Genomic DNA, 20675 nt, shown 5'->3' with positions numbered 1-20675 from the left:
CCCCTGGGTGGAGGGATGGAAACGGGGCTGGGGGCTGCTGGGGGCTGCTGGGGGCTGCTGGGGGCTGCTGGGGGCTGCTGGGGGCTGCTGGGGGCTGCTGGGGGCTGCTGGGGGCTGCTGGGGGCTGCTGGGGGCTGCTGGGGGCTGCTGGGGGCTGCTGGGGGCTGCACCCAGAACCCTCATCAACCCTGCTCCCGGTGGCAGGGAGACCCCCAGCCACCAGCACCCACCCTGCGGTGCCACCGTAAGCAGCAAATGCCCCCAGTGGGTGCTGCAGGCTCCAGGTGTGCCCATGAGAAGGTCTCACACGAGGTCGTGGATCTGCACCCGGCAAGGCCTGGGAGCAGCAGAGCGGTGCCGTGCCGTGAAGTAGCAGGTTTTAGGCACAGGCTTGGTTCACCCCACAACACCCCAAAGCAGCTCAGCACGTCCTGAAAACAGTCGCAGGATCCAGGGCTGCAATAACTCGCCCTGAGCGAGCTGCAAGAGCTGAGCATACACGTGCACACGACCCCTTCTAAATCATTTTCCTACACAGATCTGATAGAAAACACCGAGCTCTGCCCCAGAGGCAGGGAAATGAAGACAGACTGAACCTCTGCCTGAAGTTTAACAGCGCCCTTCAAAACCCTCAACCTCTCCCCCGAGCTGCTCTTTCTCAAACTCCCCTTGAAGATTTGGGCCCTCCTCAATCACGTTTGTTGTTTTTTTTTTTTTTTTTTTTTCCAGACAAAGCTGCAGAAGGTGAAACAGGAAAACAGAAGAGGTCTTTTCTAGTGCTATATGAGACTAAGGGAAGGGTTTTTGGAAAATCCTAATGAAATAATTGCGCCATGTCATCAGATTCGGTGGGGGAATACTCTCGTGGAGGGAAAGCAAATGTCTGCAGCCAGCCAAAGTAAACACTCCCTGGTGCAGTAACAAGCTGTCTGGCCTGATGGGCCCAGCACAAGTGAACCCAAACCCTTAAAAAGAATTCCTCCACTGCCCCAAAATTAAAAGCAGAGCAGAGCTTTCAGCCGTAGGCGTCTGTGGTTTGCAGCTATGCAGTGCTGGGAACTCCGGATACTTCCTCCAGGAATTTACATTCCTTTGAAGAAATACTATGAGGCCGTTTGTCTTTGCTGAAAAACGAAGATGGAAACAAAAAGAACATTAAGATTTTTTGATCGAAATCTTTGGGGTCTGAGCAAATGCACCAGACAGGTGTTTTGTTCCTTTTGATTTAAATGCAACCCCCCTCCCCCGAAAAGAGGGATTTTTGGTCTCCACAAGCAACGGGAAAGCCGATCGCTTCTCGTTCCAAAATCTCCCATAAAAACCCTTGATGAAATTAGACGCCTCAGAAGGCGCTGCAGCAGTTTCCAGATGAACGCGATTATTCTTTCAGAGCTGCCACGGAGCTCCTGGGCTAAAAACCACTCTGCCAGTAATTGAGTTAGTGCAATTTAGGGGAGGGGAACCTGTGGTGTCTCCCAGCAGCTGCTCCTGCAGGGATCAGGGCAGTGAGGTCTGAGGGTGAGGATCTTGGCGCCTGGGAGCTGCACAGAACCACGGCTGGCTGTGTCTGGGATGCTGCAGAGCCATGCAGGCTTCTGGAAATCTTGCTGCTCTTTACTTACTAACCAAAAGACTCCCATGCTGGCCCGACACATTTTTTTTCTGCCCTTCCTGCATCTCATTTCTGGGCTTGGCAGAGGAAACAGAGGTGTTTGAGCAGCCTGAGGTGGCTCTGCAGCCAGCTCTGCCTCCTGCGGTGCCAGTGTCCAGAGCTGAAGACTTGTTTGTTAGGGCAAAAGTGAAGGGTTTATGCAGAATTGTAGCTACCCGATAACTGAGCTACTCCCCGCTGAAAGCCTTCCTCTCTTTAAGCCTCTCATACCATGTGGATCTGTACAAACGCTGATGGCATTGGAAATCTTTTCCCCCCGTCTGTTTGTCCACGTTATTTACTTTCTAACTGCCTGCACGCAGCAGGGACAGAGCAGATATGATACCTTATCAAGATCCTTCTTCCATAAAGGACTTTCCACTGGGGCTGGGCTCGCTCGGTTTAATCAGCAATCAAACAATAGCCACATTGTCGGCGAGCAGGGCTCCATCACCGTGTGCGGGGTGAAACCACTCAGAAGGACCCCGTGTGACTCGATAACGCTGGAAAATTATTTCCAAATGATGGGAAATACCAGGCTGCTCCCATGGGTGCCGACCACAAACCCGCCAGGCACCGCGTCCTGCTCACAGCCAGGCTTGGAGGCAGCAGGATTAACACCAGCCCCGGGAGCGGTTCAGGTTCCTGCAGCTCGGCTGCAAGGACACCGAGGACACCGAGCGGTGCCACCACTCCGGGCTGGCAAAACGTTCGAGTCCACGTGCTCCCACCTTGGGCTTGGGCTCAGCACCAGCAGAGCTGCTCTGGCTGAGACGAACGGACGAGCACAGGCTTTATACCGAGCAATTCTGGGTGACCTTCGCAATCGCTGCTGTAACCGGCCCCACCTACAGCGAGCCCAGGGAGGAACACATTTTGCTGAGCAACTCGCAGGCACAGCCCAAGCACGAAGGCTCCAGCTCATCGTCCCAAGAGCAGCACGGCCACAGCACAGCATCCTGCCACCTGCCAAGCCGCAGCACCAGGGAAAGGCTCGGGGAGGCTCAGACGTCGTCACTCGGCTGCTCAAGATTCATCGCTGTAAAATTTGGTGAAAGAAATAAACACCCACGTCACCTCACGCAGGCTTTCTCCTGCCTGACGATGGAGGGGGCAGGACCAGCAGAGCGGTGGGAGCAAAGCAAATGAGTCACAGATTCTCCAAGCTAAAGGAACTCCTCCAGCATTATGTATCCTATGGAAAAAAGGCCCTACCTCCTAATTAATTTCAGAGGAAAAAGTTGAGATCCCTCAGAAATCTTTCCAGCAGTTACTCATCACAGATGATCCTGTTATTTACGGGCACGAGGTCAGCTCTCCCAGACTGCCTTCACGGTGCCGGGAGCTGCTGTAAATGCCAATGCTGCCCGTGCTGGAGCTACAGAAGTCTCTGAGGTGGGGAAGCCAGGAGAGAGAAGAGCTACGAGAGGGAAGTGCAGGCAGACAGCAGCGGCTCCCTGCCTGGGGTGTGTTCTGGGAGAGGTCCGGCACGGCCCCGTCCCAGCCGCTGCAGTTGTGGGGCAGTCGGACAGAAAACGGCCAGCAGCTAAACGTCAGCAACCATTTAATTCATTGCAGTGTCACAGTCCCACGTACAGCCAGAATTACACCTCGGCCAAAAAAACATTAGAAGTGGCATTTTATACAGGAAAAAAAAAAAAAAAAAACAACTCTCCTTTATCCCACAGAGATGTAAATCCCCAAAAGCTAACATACACACAGACAGACGTGCCAAATCTGATAAATACCCAGGAGTCAGGGGGATGACATCCTTAAAAGTGAAAGTAGAAAACTGCCAAGTTGCCCTCTAGAAGTAGAACTTGACTGTAAGTCTTCAAAGGTTGAAACTAAAAATTCATTTTTTCTTTTATTTCTTATCTCCAGAATGAAATGCAGATAATGAAACAGAAGAAGCCTTCAGGGGAAGATATGCGACGATAACTTGAACATCATATTCAGCTATTCATAATTTAGTTAGAGAATCATCCAGAGTCATAGCAAAGAAAAAAAAAATTAATCTAAAATAAATTATTTAGCCCCCCTGGGGAATAAGGAATCTCTGCAAAGCCATGTTCCCTCCGCCCCTGCTGTTGTATCTGATAACGCGTGAGCCATCCTGCACGCGCACCGCGAGATAGCGCGTCCTCTGGGAAAGGCTCTTCACAACCCCAACGCTCTTCCCAACACCCTTCCCTCTTTTGTCACCTGACGTGAAATCCAGAGAAAAAAAATTAATGAAGCAATGTTGGACTTGGGGAGATTTGTAAAACTGGAGTGATGAGAAACTGCCATCCCTCGTAACTGCTGCTGGGGCATCACTGCAGCCAGGGTCCAGGGCTGGGGAGACCCCTGAAAATGTGTCCTAAAGAGATGGTGTGGGTGTAGTTGTTAGCTCACACCTCCCTGCAGCAGCAGCTGGGTGTTAGCAATACCTGACTAGTGAGGGTTTCATCTCTGCTGATTTATTCTTTCTGCTGGAATCCCGTGCTCAAGTCCCGACTGTTCGGGCGCAGGCTGACTTGCTGGCTGTGCAGAAGGAGTACAGGGTTTTACCGAGCCAGGCATGAGATCTGCCCTCCCAAAACCACCCAGCCGAGGAGAGGGAAGGGGTGTAGCTCGCACCCCTGCCACCGCCCAGCCCCCTGCCCTGGGACAGAACCAAAACGCAACCAGGTAGGCACAGGAACCTCTCATTTCCCCCCCGGAGTTCTGGTGAATCTCCGGGTTTGGGTGCACACAGCTCATTTTCCTGCTGTGTGCCTCACCCCTTCCTCCGTCCCATATGTGCCACAGTGAATACTAAAACTCAGAGTGACCACAGCCCCCTAAAAACATAGTCCTAAGGCCCAACTTTATGTGGGGGGGAGCCCTCCCGAGAAGGCGTCTGACAGCGCGATCACTCCTCACCTCCCAAACTGTTACATGACTTTTTATTTCCTGCAAATCCAAGTGAACCTTGAGTTAAAATAAAGCAGGCACAACTGGTTTATCTGCCCCTAAATCCATGTGGGATTCAACTGTTTACCGATCAGGCATATGCCTCCCAAGAAAAGCACACAGAGGAGTTTAGGAAGAAATCCAGCGTCACTAACGAGGAGATGATACGTCCCTGCCTGAAACTCCTCTGGGAGGCTTACACAAGGGGCAGGGGAGGGATGCTGATGTCCACACACCCCCGGCCAGACCCTGCTCTGTGCTGGCTTTGTGGACGGGTGCCAGCGTGAGCTGGACCCCCATGAAGGGAGGCCCAGGTTATCTGAATTATTTCACCTCTGGTTCTCCTCTCCCCTCTCAGAGGAGGAGGAGGAGGAGGAGAAGGCCTTTGAAGTCTGAGGCTTGTGTAAGCATCCTGTCCGGGAAGAGGCCCTGGCAGCTGCAGGCTCCAACAGTTCCAGCATCTCTCTGTGCAGGGCAGCAAAGGGGCCACAGGGGCAGACCCAAGCTCTGGCCATGCCCCTTGGCATGAGAACCAGGGCTGGTACTGTACCACGCTTATCCCATGAACTTAGCACACTGATCCCTTATCCCACCGTGGAGGGAGGGCGAGATGCAGCACGGGAACTCCCATCAGGGACAGGGGTGAGCCCAGCACATGCGACGGAAATATCAAGGAGCTGGAGATGGGCTCCGTAGCGTTTAGTTTGGCCTCTAGGGTATCAGGCAAGGCTCAGAAGGCTTTCATTCATTCAGCCCTCTCCCCCTGTTCTGAAAAGGAGCTGCCTTGCTGTTTTTCCTGGTGGTTTGTGTGTGCCTGTTCTGGGAGCAGGGCTGAAACCCACACTGGGCATTTCCAATGGTTTCACTGCAGATGCCTGGAGCTCAGCTGTTAAAGGTTTTCCTCCTCCTTTTAGTTTTGTTTGTTTTGTTATCGCCCTCCCTCCCCCCAGAATAAATAATGAAACAGAGGAGCAGCTCTGAAAGCAGGGAGTGAGCAGTAACACCGAGTTCTTGGGCAAAAGCCTTAGTGCTGCAGCAGCAGAGCCTGGCTGGGCTGATGGCCGGGATGCCAAGCGTATCGCAGCCGGATATCCTCTGAATCCACCCAAGCCATTTCTGCAGCTGCTGACCTCCAGGTACCTGTTTTCTCCACCACATGGGGTTTCACTCATGCTAAGCTACCTAAAGGCGAACACCTTGGTCAGATTCTCCCTCAGTCTGAGCAGAGCTGCAGTGCCACGGCGTACGATGGTTAACGGATCACAGGGCACGACAATCACGGGACACCAATTTTTCAGCAGCAGCATTCTGTAAAACAGAAGTCCGAAGAGCTTTGCTCCCAGCGACTGGAGCTAGTCCTGAGCAACAGCCTTTTCTCCTGCGGGCTTAGAGTCTTTTTTTAATGAGCTTCTCCAGTTTCCGTATCCGAGAGGACTCCTGCTCCGGCGTGGGAGCGCTCAGCGAGAGGGAGCCGCTGCTCTCTGCTCCAGAGGGCGGTGCTGGGAGGCGCTGGCGGAAGAGGTCCAGCATGCTGCTTTGCTCGCTCCTCTTCAGGCCCTGCCAGAGCAAAGAGCAGTGAAGCCATGAGGTTAGACTTGCCTGATCGAGGAGCAGGCGTGCACGATGATAGCCACGGCAGAGCCTGTTTCAAACCTCGATCCTTTGTTTGCCCACCAAGTGCAGATCTCTGGGTGATCCAGAGGCAACTGAGCTCAGCCCCAGCACAGCTGTAAGCAAGGTAAATGAACTGAAGAAATACTCTTCATTAGCAACTCCAGACACTTTCAGAGTACAGAGGATACACTTGCCTTAAAGAGTGCTTTGCCCACTCCCAAACCCCTCTATATTTCTACTGAAAAACTCCCCAGCAATCTCCGTACAGGACTGATCCTAACCTTCATGTCCAGTATCTTCTGGAAAGTGTCAGTGCTGCAGTCAGCAAGGAGCTTGATGTAATTGTCAACAAACACAACCGGGGGCTCGTGCGGAGCCATGACCACCTGCCAAGATAAGAAAAAAAAAATCAGACAACTTTTAGGAGGTAAAGCCACTGCTCAGTTCAGGCACAGGAGCGACAGCAGGACTGGTTTATCATAAAATAAAATGCTTAAGGAACAGGAAAGATGTTTTATGTGCTGATAGTAACTGAGAGATAAATGTGAGGGAAGAATAGCAACGTGAAGAGCAGCCTAGGAGCAGAGAAGAGCACGGGGTCTCTTCCTGCCCAGCCAGCAGTTCTCAGACCGAGGTGCTGCAGGAGCTGTGCACCGCGTTGCAAAGAGCAGCAGGACTTTGTCTGTGTGCTCGTCAGCTGGCAGGCACTAGCGTGTTGTCAGAGCTCAAGGTTTTATCTCATTGCATGGGGAAGCCTTGCTGGGCAGTCAGTGGTTGCTTGGGGAAGAAAGGCAGCGCTGGTGGCAGGGGGCACTTCGGGAGCCCCAAGCCCACTGGGGGATCGGGCAGCAGGCGGCTGGAGGCTGCCCAGAGCCTCCCTTCAGCTGTGCCTCCCTCCTGTGCAGAAGCAGAACAGACACAGCATCTCACAGGACACCCTGACAGCACTCTTCCTGCAGATGCTTCCTCCCCTCCCCAGAACAGTGTGGGGCAGAGTGAGCTGCTTCAGGGCTGTACGGGTGCTCCCAGCTGCTACATGCTTCGGGTGCAGCCCCTCCTGCACACACCTCTGGGAGGCTGGGCTGCAGCGTGCACCGCTGCTGCCTTCTGCCCTGGAGCTCTGACCCTCCCCGGCCCAAAAACAGCCAAGTCAGGAATAAAATTAAAATGGGGACTTGGAGCTAAGAAGATGATTCCTTACTCATTGGTGTATTTTCCCTACACGAGTCGTGAGCTCCATGAAGAACATCTTTAGGTAATGCTCGGGAACAGAAGCACCTCTCTGGGAAGTACATACACACATGTAGGGCAGGAACAGCCCGGGACCAGACTCTTCCCTGTCTCTGAAAACGTTTCCATATGTTTCCACTGACCCATCTCACCCCACGCTGCATTCTGTCACCGAGACGTTTCTTTCTTTCGCTGCACTTCAGACCAATGAAACATCATAGCCGTGTGTACGCTTATAAAGCCTTAATTTACAGCCCTTGTAAAAACCGTATGCCAAGATGAAAAGCTGGAACTTCAGACACCGGAGCCAGAGGAGAAAGGAAACAGCTCTGTGGGATGTGTGCGCTGAGATTCCCTCCTCCCTGCTCGCATCTGCGCTTTCTACGGCTTCAATGAAATAATTTGTTTGTGCCATCTACGGGCTTAATGATGCTCCCACTGAATTAGCTGCGCTGGTACAAGGACGCAGCACTGTGTGGTGGCACTGCGTGCAGCACAGCATCGCTTCTGAACAGCCTCTGTACTGTGTAGGAGAGCCCTGCAAACCCCGAGGAGGAGGGCATTAGCCTGTACTTTTGATGGAGTGAGAGAGTTCTTACAAAAAAGACTCTTTAATGGACAATTTGGAAGCAGCAGAGAGTCAGGCCGAGCACCGACAGAAAGAGACGACCCACAAGGCAAACAGAATGGACAAAGACAAACAGCCAGCTCTGGGCTCCTGCAGGAAAACTGTCCTGCAGAAATACTGGTGGCTCAGCACGAACGGGCACTTCTGAGAGGCTCTTCTACCCCACAACCAAGAGGCTGGTGCTGACACTAGCCCCAGATGCTGGGCTGTGGGTTGCCCAGACTTCGGGCAATCATGTTCAGCCCCTACGATTAACAGATCTCCATCAGCATTCAGCCTGCTCGCCTGCCGATTATATGGGGCAGGTTTTATTTTGTAAAAATCTCTCCGTGGAGCATCCAACGCTGTGAGCGTGTCGCTGTTTAATTACTACCTGCTCTGACACTGAGCCCTCACTTGGGGCCGGCAGAAGTGCTTTTATGCAGCAGCACGGCAAGGATGGGATGTCTGAAAAGGCACCCGTGCTGCTGATGCCTGTGAACCTGCCACGCTTCCACCGCTCGCTGCCCGAGGCTGAGGGCTGAGCGGCAGCAATCCATTTCCTACGCTGCCTTCACGTCAGCCCCGATGAAGCCAGGGTGATATTAAGGGGACAGAAATTACTTCCACTGCTTTCCTGATTGTGTATGCGAGCTTCAAGGAAAGACCTGATTGTGTATGCAGCAGGCACCCATCTTCCTGCTCCTGTTAACAATAAAAAGCAATTTTTCTCCAGGTCATTTCTACAAAAATTTAGACTTGCTTTAACTCATCCACTAACACCTCAGTCATTTTATTTCAAAAGCAGAGAAATTCAGAACTAATTTATGAAGTCGGAGAGCAAACTGAATGGTGACACTGCCTAGGGAGCCACAGTGAGCAGCGGGAACCCAGCCCCTGCACCCACAGAATCACAGAACTGTAGGGGTTGGAAGGGACCTCAAGAGATCACCGGGCCCAACCCCATCGGGTCCAACCCCTCCTTGCCTCTGCTGTGGTTTGTGCAAGGCTCTTGCTGCTACTGGCCACCCCACCTGACACCGGTGCCACCGAGTCACATCCCTACAGTGCTGAGAGCGAGTGGGGGACAAGCCCCTGCCCGGCAGAGCACAACTGCAAAGCTCCCAGGGCTTCTCCTGGGATCAAGCCTGACTTCTTATTTCAGAGAGACAACAGCGAGGGGGAAGGGGAGGCAGGGAGATCGCTTTGCTTGTTACGCTTTATGAAGACAACACACTGCTTTTGGGTCATTTTCCAGGCACCAGGTCTGGAAAATGAAAAAGGACTCTGGTGAATACAGTAACCCAGACATGTTTGCACTGGCTGTTACACTAGACAGTAAACAGGTGACTCAAGCACGGCTTGGCTCCCCTGCGTGATGGAGTCTGCACAAAGGCCTGGAGTAACCTGAACTGGAGGCTTTGCCCCGAGGCAGACACTTAGGGATGTTAGCTCCGATTTTCACGAGCTCCCAAGGAAGTCTGGTGCCCCGACTCTTTTGGGAAGCAGAACTCGAGCGCTCAAGTTATCTTGAAAAACGAGGACCAAAACCCAAAGGCTACGTTAAAAGGGAGCGGCAGCAAAACCAAGGCAAATCAGCCAGGTCTCTAGAACAGCTGGCAGCACACCCCTACGAGCACGCATACATTCACGTGCGCTCTGCAACGCTGCGTTCAAAGGAAGGGCCCCCTGGAATTCGCTCGCTCCGGTTCCCAGCCCAGCAGTCTGGCTGGCAGCTTATCAAAAGTCTTGAGTTACCTTCAGGATCATTTCAGCCCGAGTCATGCCTTTCACCACTATCCGCGTGTAGCTGGCGGGAGCCTTCCTCACCACCTGGGACCCAATGGAAGGCAGATCCAGGAGAACCATCTTCAGGGAGTGGGTGTCCAGCAGCAGCTGCAACAGCAAATTGCACCCCGTTAGCCAGGCCCCGTAAACCAGGCTGCCTTAGCTGCTGTAATCCAACAGGCTTAAAAGTATAACGCTTCTCACGCTGAAAACATCCCGGTAACGGGGCTGCAGAAGGAACTGACCCTTGTCACGGCACTTCAAGGAGACAAGATCACCCTCGGCTGTTTATCCCCACGGCTATTTATCAGCACCAGTTGCTGACTCTGACAGAGTTGCTGATTCTGCTTGCAGTGACTTGTGGCTGCAAAGCACCTGGCACAGGTCCTCTTCCCTTTGACAGCATAAACTGGAACACCTTGATTACCTGTAGGTGTGCCATTATTTAAATATCAAGGTCAAATGAATTAACACCCTACCTTCTCTTGCAGCTAATCAGCAATTATATCAGGATTTCTGCATTTACTCAACCACTTGATTTTTTTCTTATTTTAAAGAGAACTACAACACAGAACTAAGCAATATCCTGTGCTCACTGACACACGAAGCTCACAGCCTGTTGTATGCTGTTTTTTACCAGACCAGCAGCTATACAAGCAGCAAGGAGCAGCTAAATTCAGCAGAGTGCTCAACTACTGCCAGATAATGAAGTGTTGGGGGTTAGAATATCGTAGAGCAAGTTACCCCAAATACTGCACCCTTCTGATTACACTGTGTGTGTTTAAAGAGGTGAGAAAAGACCGGTGAGGGCTAGAAATCTGAAAGTAGCAGCAAAGGGACTGAGCGATTACCTACTTTGAGAAAAATGGGATGTAAAAGCAACAGTCTGAGAAAGACATGGGAGCTTCTTGCAGTCGTTTGTCATAAGCAACTCGCTTTTCCTTTCCATGAGCACAGCGAAGACGATCTCACCGTGACACATTAGGCACGTGCTTCGGACGTTTGTTGTTACGGTGCTTTGACTGGCAGAGGGAGAGCTCAGCTGCCTGGGAAGGTGCCTAGGACCTCCCTCCCACCTTACAGGGTCAGCTGTGGCCACACCACTACACATCTGCTTTAACCCTGTCCTCCACCAGAACGTATCTTTGGTGCCTTACACTGACTGTGCAATTTCCAGACAACCAGAGAGCACTCAGCTGTACCAAATTCAGGCCATGTAACAGTTCTCAGCCCCTTTTCACCCTTTTACTTTCTGAGCACAGAAGTGAAATACTACTGCCAACGTGACTGCTTGCTTACCTGTTCTGCTCCCACCATGCTAATGGGTTTGCACTTGAAGAGGTGGTTAATGAACTTGGGAATGAAGGAGCTGCAGAGGAGACACAAAATGACACAAACGTCAGCATTTGGAGTCGTACAATATTCTGTGGCAACAAAGCACACAAGAACAGAACAGCACAGCTTTCCACAGAGACAAAGTGCATGGTTCTCCATCTGACTGGGCACACTAAGAACACTAAATGCGAAAGAATCGTAACTGATTTATTTATTTTTTTTTATATCTATGCTGATCTTAAAGTTGAGAAGTTGCATACATACTCTGTACATAAATTCCTACAGAGTACACGTGAAGTGCTACAGTACAAGCTCAAGAACAAGCAAACTATTGCACATGACAACTACAGCAACACACCAAGATTTGTGCAGCTACTCATGGAGTGGAAGTATCTTGATTGTATCCAGGACCTACATTTCACTGCATACTAGTAATTCCATAGCATGCACACTACAGACTGGACTTGAGGTCCAGCCAAGGCTGGAGGTCTGCTGGGCCCTGGCCATTCGCACAGCGCAGCACTCTTCCAAACAGCTCCTAGCCAACACAATCAGGGCGATGAGAAGCTTTGTGAAAAGGAAAACACCATTACCCTCTTTTACTAACATGGGCTTTAGACTCAAAGATTATTAAATGACACACACAACAGTGCAGAAATTGGCAAAGGCAGAAGCTAAGCCCAACATTCATCACCTTGGGCAACGTCTTCCAGAACATCAGCTTTGGTTTTAGCCTTTTGCTTCTTGATACGAGGCTTTGCGGTAGCTTCGCCCTTCAGTGGGAAAGCTGATGCTCCCTTTTAGCAGGGGGGCTGGCCAGACAAGCTCCTGCCCTACCAAGCTGCAGCCCCAGGAAAACCCACAAGTGAGCGTGAGGATTCAGAGGCAGCAGAGCAAACCCCTCTGGAAGGGGTGAGCCATCTGTCAGGACCACGACACCAATCCTGTCGTCTTCCTTTTACTGTTTTACTTCCTTTTACTTTGCTTTTATGACATACTCTGACTCTTCCACATGGCCTTTGCTGGTTGAACACCTGCAGGGCTCACGCTGTTTCCAGGGCCCCGTCCATGATCTGGTGGCAGGTCTTGGATTTTGGCATCTCTGTCCTGAGTTCTTGCAAGTTGGTCTGGTTTTTGTCCTCTTGAACGAGGTGCTGCTTACGGTGATCTAATTTCAGTGTGGTTCCCCCTTGCATCTGTTGAGCTGTTTCCTTTCCATGAACAAGGGAGCACGGACAGCATCTTGTTTGTCCTGCCACCTGTTTTCCAAGCCAAGGCTTTTATTTTTCACCCCTTTCTCATGAAAGAATGACAAAAGCGTAACTCAGGCACGGAGCGTGCCAAGCTGCTAAGCAAATCAAAAGAAATGGCTCAACAAAGAATCTTTCCAAGCAAAGGCTCCTTCCCTCAGACACAGCCACGACCTCTCTCACTGAATCATCTTTTCCTGGAGAGGTGTCAAGTCGAACAATTTCAAATCATTGCTGAGAACCAGCTACTGGGCTGCCCCAAACAGCTTTGAATTTGGCCACCAGAGAGACGACCTTGGCAACAAAAGCCAAGCAAGAGGAGGAAAACAAGCCCCGTCTCCTCTTGCACTAAAGCATTAAAGCAGAGACATAACCTATCTTACAAGTCCATTTTTCAGGTGTATAAATAATTCCCAGAGGGCAATTAGAGAGTGCCAAGCACAGCTGGAGCTTCGGCAGTCCTGCAAAATGAACAATTGCCAGCAGTTCTGGAGGCAGCAGCTTGCTACGAGTGGAAGAGCACAAGAGGTTAATTGTACCTTTGATCTTGCATGGGGGTCCAGCTCTCTCTCTGTGTAGGGTCAGGCACAGAGCTAACGCTCATGCTGTGCAGGAGAAACAGGGAGAGCCTTTCGTGCTGCATGGTGGCAGACTGGCAGGCAAAGGAACCCCCCTGCTCTCCTCTTTTTCTATTTTTTTTGTGCTATATAACCACACGGTCTCCCACAGACAGCCCTCCCTTGCCTGAAACAATTCCCAGGCCTTTTAGGATGGCCACCCACAAGCACTGCAGCAGGGTAGAGCGACCTTCCATCCCTGCACGCCTGTTATTTCACGCTGTCTTATTGGAAACAGCTTCTCGACTCCGGCAGGACAGACAAGACAAAACACCAGATCCAAGGACTGCTCTGGTTTTTTTGAGGCTTTTTTTTTTTTTTTTTTTTTGTCTAGCAAAGACCGTCGAGAGCAGTTGCGCTTAAGTGAAAAATTTGCTCGGGTTTCTTGCCTGGGCTGGGCTCGAAGTTTGGCTCTCGGAGCGTACCGCAGGCGATCCTGACGTGAGCGGTACGTGCGTCTCCAGCGGTAAAGGCTGCGCGCACGGTTTTGTACTCTGACTGCCTTTACTCCCTGCACATCCATGGAGCTCGACTGGATGCCAGAAATCGTTTGCAGTTTCAGCCATAAAACGGAATCCAGCAAAATCTTCTCCATAGAAGCAGACAAGTCCCCAGCGTAAAAATAAAGCAGCGCGAGGCGGAGCAGGAACCTAAAGCACAGAAACCCCAGCATCTGAGAGGCTTCCATCCGAGGGTGTGGCTCTGCCAAAGCCTGTGTTTTCTTTATCCCCTGCGCTGATGATGCATTAAACACAACGCTTCGCTAAGGCAGACAGAGATGCAACCACAAGCTGTCTCCCCGGCGGGAGATGAGCTACTCCAGGATATCATTCCAGGCATCCTGGTGTCACTGTTTGCTTCACGCCGCCCTCGAGGCGGTGGCCAGCCCTCGCAGACTCACCCGGGCTTAGAAAACCAGCAGGAGCCTCCTCACTGCAATCCTTCTCCCGACTCCTCACGCTCCGAGCTGGATCCGAAGGCCAGGGCGGTCGCAGGGAGGTGCAGTGCAGTCACCCAGCGCGTTGAGCTGTTTGTGATTAACGCCCCGCTGTTCTGGCAAGGGGAGAGCTGTTTGTTTTTCCTGCCTCTCGGCTCTTCGTCCCCGAGGTCAGGTCACCGAGTGCCCACACGCACCCCAGCAGAGCAGCCCCAGCCCCACACTGCTGTGGTTTTTTTGATTTCAGAGGATAAGGCCCGGGGTGCAGGGGAGCAGAGCCCTTCAGCAGCCTGCCAGCACCTCCGGGACGTCGGTGGCTTCAGCTGCTTCTCGCTGTTCGGAGGAGCGAGGGCTGCACGTTGGTCACAACAAAGCAAAAGCGACAGATCAGGTTAGAGGATTGATGCGATTTCGGATGGCAATTTTTCTTCTCCCAGACTTGGCTCAGATCCCTCAGCTTTAAATTTAGTGACTTTCGATGCCTTCTCCCCTGTGGTCCTGTAACTCAATACCAGCCCTACACACAAGCCATTAGAGCTGAGAAGTGGCTGCCAGTTCAGAGACACAGGCATTAATGTACAGAGGAGCACAACGCCTGTTAAAAGGATTTTCAGCGTGGTGGAGCACACAAAAAGCCAGGTATTTATATTAGACAGGCCAGCATATTCCATAAGAATTCAGAGCCTCAAGCACACAAATGCTTGTGCACATTAAAACATCAGAAGGGTTTTAAGTAGATAATGCACTCTTATCACTCTGATAGTTTTCCTGAAAAGCAAGTGGCACAGAACTCTAAACACTGTCTGGCAAAATCCCAGTATTTAGGGATTGCTCTCCTGCAACCAAATTTTTACTTCTGCACTTGATCTGCAATCCATTCAATTCTGGACTGTGTCTTAATTTTCATGTGCCACCCATCAGGGATGTAGTACTATTAAAAAGATTTTAAAGTAGTTTTTTTGCAGGTTTCTGTGATCTTCCATAGAGCAAGCCCTGAGGAAGGCCCTCAGTTTAGGTTTCAACGCTTCTTGAATGTGAGAGTTGGGTATTTTACCCGGAGTTTACTCGGTATGTGCTTAGCAATAAAGTTAAAAGGGAGACAACTAAGCTGAGGTATTAAGAGTGTGCTATGAACAGCTGAGTAAATGTTTTTTTATATTATTTATCACCATGTTAGCGATATAAAATTCAAGCGTAACCACACAGAAGGCTTAAGTGCAATAAATTTCGACTGGGACAGTATTTCAAACAGTGATTATGGGCAATGTCATAATATGATTTATCAGTAACTGCTCTTTAATGCAAACTAATGAGTACCCAGAGATAGAAAGGGGGAACGAAGCTCTCAGGCCAGCCTCCCCGCTGCGAAAGCTAACGGTTCTCACGAGAGCCTACTGCATCTTTTCCTGCTGAAGCAGGAACTGAACTTCTGGTCTCAAACCCACACAGTAACTGCCAGGCCATGCAGTTTATTTCAGGATGATTAGCTTATCAGAGATGAATGAAATGTTTAAGTGTTTTGAAGAGTGACATGCGATACGTGTGGTACTGCTCCCAAGCCTCTACCAGGACAGCCCCATGCCCATGCAACCGGTTGTACACAACCGGCCAGCTCTTCCCAGGGCTTTTTCATGGGGCACTGGCATGCAGAGCCCAACTGGTCTCAGGAAAGCAGGAAAGAGTTCGAAGTGTATTCCCAAAAAAAGAGACTTTTGGTTTTGGACACAGCTTCTAAGTTTGGACTTCACCCTCAACCCTGATTCCAAAGGCAAGGGGAATTCCTGTCTCACCTTCCAGTTCCTTTCACCCTGCCCAACATCAAGTGACTCGCCGGGAAGACACTCATAATTACCCTCAAAATCCAAATGTACTTTTCCACTTCTTTCTGAAACATTTTTGCACAGAAAAGCAGATTTTAATCTGTTAACTTAGAATTTATTCATTACTCTTGCCATCCTTACAGTCCTACAATTGATAGATAAGCTACTTTAAGGCAAATGATGCACCAAAATTTATGTGCTTGAAGTACTTCAGTCTTTTATCACTGAAGGAAAAGCAGGTTTCCATAACAAGAGCTGTCAACTCCTCAGTAATAGTCCTCTATATTCAGCTTTTTTAAAATGTCCAGCCCCAAACCTTCCGTACTTGGCAAAAAGTGACCACTGATCATCAAAATATTTTATGGAATGGTTTAGGCACACAAGAAGGAACCAATCAGTGCAAATGTCTGAGAAAATCTGCCTCAGCAAGAAACTTGAGACAAGAAATTCAAGTGTCTTTCAACCTTGCCAGCAGCTGCTGGTGCTTGCTGCCCTGCACCACCTCCCTCTGTGCTCTCCCTGGGTGGGAAGGGTCTTTGCCCAGGCACCGAGGAGGCAAATCGTCACGCACAGAGTAGTGAAAGCAGAGGCCCTGAGGGATTCTTTGCCGTGTGGGTAACTTACTTTGCAAACTTGATGCAGAACTGAGTGAAGTACTTCCTCGTGGATGCCAGGTTGTCGCGGATGATGGGGACGTTCTGCTTGATGTGGAGGATTACCGAGGTGACATAAGGACTCTGATCGCCAACGTGTTCCACGTTCTGCCACTGCATCTGCACAGAGAGGAAAAAACAAGCAAAAAGACTGTGTAACTCATTAGGGTTCAAGTGATACGCAAGGAAAACTGTACGAGCTTCCTGCCAAAGGATCTCTAAGGAATAATCAAGAGACTGCCTCTGCAATTTGCCACGACCAAGGTCATGTTCTTCGTCACTACACTGACTGATCAAAACCATTCCCAGAACAAAACACAAAGGAGGGAAACCCAAAATGGCCCTTTTTGCACCAGAGCAGAGAGAGATTCTGCCTGGTAATGGGAAACATTAGCAGTAAAAAGGCTTTTGGAGCACCCTACACTGCTTCAATATGTAACAGTTCCCAGTTTTCTGGGATGAAGTGCCCATATAAATCCTGATTACAGGCATTTGAGAAAATAACTGCAAGCTTGCAAAGTCTGGATTCCTGTATGGCAGCCAAAGCTTTAATACTGGTGAGACTGATGACAGATAGATGGAAGAGGTAGAAATAGTCTCAAAGGCCAAAACACTCTACACCAGCGTAGCTCACATTGAAAACACTTCTGGTGTACCAGCCAGGATGCCAGCTTCACCTCAGCCCAAATACACATTAAAAAATAAAATGAGAGGTTGAGTAATTCTTTTTGCGTTTTCATTTACCATCAGCAGAAATGCAACAGACTGTTCCCTGTTAGCCAGATATGTGGCTCCCTCGCCTTCCTCAGGGCTTTATTTGAAAAAGCACAGTGAGCACACAGTACAAGTCGTTTGAAAAAAAAAAAGAATTGGGTAGGACCTTGATGTCCCTGGCAAAACATGTGCATACAAAGTCTGCTGGGTGCTCATGTTCCCCGGTGAAAGTGCTCTTAGCACCACTACTGTTCAGAGACGATGCACTCTGCAACGCGCTCCATGTAGCAAGGTGGAGATGCAACCCTTCATGAGATCAAACAAGAATAAGATTTGTATGAAAATCAGGACAGGAAACTGGGCAGATGCAGAAGATGAGTTTTATCTTTTGATTAGGTTTGTCCTCAAACCTTTCTTCAAAAGTTCTGGATTTTTCATGGAACTTTTTAAAAAATTCCTATCTTTAATTTAGAAACAGCTACTTTGCGCCCTGCAACCCAGCTTGTTCAATTACACCCAAACATGCAGCGTAAGTGACTTGATGGGCAAAGAAGCCAAAGTCTTTGCAAAATCAGTGTCTGCCAGAGCCTACACACATCCTACCACAGCTATCTTTTTTTTAGCCAAGCAAACAAAACCCTGAAGTGCTCATCGCACAGTAACCAGGGAGCTAGCAGGGAGATTTCTTTCATCACTTGCTCTACAGGTTTTAATTCCGTCTTACTTTCAGCTGGAAGATTGCTCAGAAGACAACTGCTTTTCTGTGGCTTGTGGCAATTTTCACATCAGAAGAAAAGGCTCTGTGCCTGCCTCCCTGATGGACTCGCACACAGCCTCCCAGCGCTGGCCATTCCCAAACGAACAGACCGTCCCCATACACAGGATCAGCCAGAAAGTGGGAAGGGACTGCTGAGCTGAATTATTACAACAACAACAAAACAGTAGCCTTCTCATTTTGTTGCTTTTCATTCCAAAAGCAATACTTTACAACCGAGCCTTTAAAGCACGAGCAGTAAAAATAGCCCTTTGTGCGTGTGTGCGTGTGGGTGCGTTCCACCAGAAAAAAACCCAGTAGCTGCAATGAAAGGAATAGCACACATACTGAAAAGTCATCAGAAGAAATACGAGCCCAACTCTTCTGGTAAAGCTTTGTTCCTGTCGTTTTAAATTTATTCCTCTTTTTCCCCCATCCTATGTTTTTCTTGGGATATCCACACAGCCTACACACAGAACCAGCCCCAAGGGCAGAAGCAGGACAGGAGCAGAGGCATCGCGCTCGGAAGCCCCAGGGAGAAGCCCCAAGCACCCGCACGCCCCAAAGACCCGGGTGACGTGGCTGGCTGCACAGCAGGGACCCGTGATACCCTCAGAGTTGGTTTTCCATAGCACAAACACACAGCCCTCAGGATTTTAGGGTGCTTTCCTAAGGAAGGGGAGGAGAAAAGAGAAACCGTGAGCAAAACCAGAGCGGTTTGGTACAAAACAAGAGCTGTACAATGTTCTGGGCATAGTGGAAGCCCTAAAGTGCTCCCAGGTCCACCTGGCTGTGAATCCCATGTCCTAATGTGTCCCTATGTCCCCAAAGAGACAGGAGTAGGATGAAAGAGCCAAACTAGGAACCACCAGGTCCCTGTGACATATCCAGTGCAGCCATGGGTCTCCAGCTAATGGGGTCACTTTGTGGATTTAACCAGGGATGAATCAGTCTCCAAGTCTCCCCATGCACACGAGCATCCCTACTCATTAGGGTAGGGATGTAGAGAACATCGTTAGAGGCTCTGGTAGGGGGCACAGACAGCACTCACACCACCAGGCCACCGCCTTCTCCCCTGACCTTGTGTCACCCAGGCAGGAAGAGGTGGGAGGGTGGAGGAAGGCCAGAGGGTGATGCAGGCAGCAGATATCGCTGCCTTTGAAACCATTTTAGTTTGCACTCTGCTGTATGCTGCACCTTGTCTGCTGGCTGCAGTGCACTCACACTGACTTTTAATTAGCAGCTGGCAGCTCCGATCGCTCTGCTCTTGGGTTTTCCTTGGATGTAGTGGAGAGATCATTAAAGCTCCGTGCTTAAGCACTTGCTGTTGTCCACTCAATTGTAAGGAAGTGGGAAATTACAGCTGTGCCAGAAGGGTTTTATTTAGCAAAATATAAAAAACAGCAAGCAAGCTACATAAGGCACTAAAATATCCCCCAGTCCCACTTACATACACAGTTTTACATATAAATTGATGTTTAATTCAGCAAATAAATAAAACCTTATCCAGCGCAATCCATAAACTTAATTGGGGCAAAAATATCTCATGCAGCTTAGCAGTTCCTCTTCCCAACAATTAAAAAGCACACCAGGCAACTTAAATGCCACAACGCATTCACGGTACTTTGTCATCCACAAAAAGTTCTGTGCAGCACCAGGTGATTTGCTGTCAGCACCCGAACTTCCCCAGTGGCTGCTCCTCCTTACCTTAGCCCTCCAGGTGCACACACCAACGTCTACAACCCCCAGGACAGCAGGGGAATTGTGTGTGCTCTGTCCCAGGGTACCACACCGTTAGCAGGAGTCCCCCAGAATTTACAGGGGCACTTGTACCACACTGGTAGCCCTGTCACCAGGAGGAAATTGTCTACATATTTGTTCTTCCCACCATGGTGTTCATGCACTCGCTATTAAGAGCTACCGAGCCCTGCAGAGCAGCAGAGAACAGGGCCCCTTGGAGCTAGCACAGCTGCTTGGCTCTGCACTGGGGACAAGCTATAGCTATCTGTGCCATCAACAGCTCCAAAATACAGACATGCCTTTCTGGGAGCCCACGTTTATTTCAGAAGCAGCTCTGATATTGAAAATTGTAGTGAACAACTTTCACAACCACAGAGCAAATGACCACAAGCAACAAGAGCAAACCTGTTCACTTAGACATGGGGCGGTGCAGGTGGCAGGCTGAAGTGAGAGCAATGCACTTGCATAAAAGTATCCTATAAGATATTTTCAAATTATTATGGCACCAGGGGTTTAGGGCCAATCCCTCCCCTATCCCACATTCCCCTCCTATGGCCACGTTTAATCATTTTACACCTGTTGTAGAATTTGAGTAAAGGTTATCACCTACAGATTTTGTAAAATGGAGCTTTGTCATCATTTACTATTTTTTCCAGAATGGCTAAGTTCAAGAATCAGCAAAACTGAGCACCACTGTCAGCTGAAAGCAATATCCATGATGCTGTATTCCCTGTTAACTCTCTCAGTGTCATCTGAAGCCAAAGCAGATTTAGAGGTGTAAGCATTTCTTAATTTACTTCTATAGTTACCAAATATTTTTGCAAGAAAAAAAAAAAGGATCATCAATGTTCAATCTTGGAGAATATCAGAGTGAAGTAAATGAAAAGAAGCTAGTCAGTGGAAGGGCTCTAATGGAGCAGTGGTCTTGAGACAGACGTGCCTTCACATCACAGGAAAGTTGCAATAAATCAGCCAAGCAGCATCGACTCCTTCAATAGAGACAGAAATTTTACACTTCTAAATACTAA

At 49.8% G+C, this 20675-nt stretch overlaps 1 protein-coding gene across 1 annotated transcript in view; it reads right to left on the bottom strand.

Moving 5' to 3' along the window:
- Positions 1-3098: 3098 nt before the first annotated feature.
- Positions 3099-20675, bottom strand: part of VPS53 (VPS53 subunit of GARP complex) — a 61339-nt gene continuing 43762 nt past the window's right edge. The window contains exons 18-22 of the mRNA XM_082776065.1: positions 16411-16559; positions 11127-11196; positions 9798-9935; positions 6484-6588; positions 3099-6145 (exon numbers count right to left, since the gene is read on the bottom strand). Coding sequence (XP_082632191.1) covers positions 5975-6145; positions 6484-6588; positions 9798-9935; positions 11127-11196; positions 16411-16559 — 633 coding nt within the window. The 3' untranslated portion in view covers positions 3099-5974. The remainder of the gene's footprint in view (positions 6146-6483; positions 6589-9797; positions 9936-11126; positions 11197-16410; positions 16560-20675) is intronic.

The sequence above is a fragment of the Aythya marila genome, assembly GCF_965140915.1.
Source record: "Aythya marila genome assembly, chromosome: 20".
NCBI classification, from domain to species: domain Eukaryota; kingdom Metazoa; phylum Chordata; class Aves; order Anseriformes; family Anatidae; genus Aythya; species Aythya marila.
Note: the sequence above shows the minus strand (reverse complement) of the source record. Positions and strands in the feature narration are given on the sequence as shown.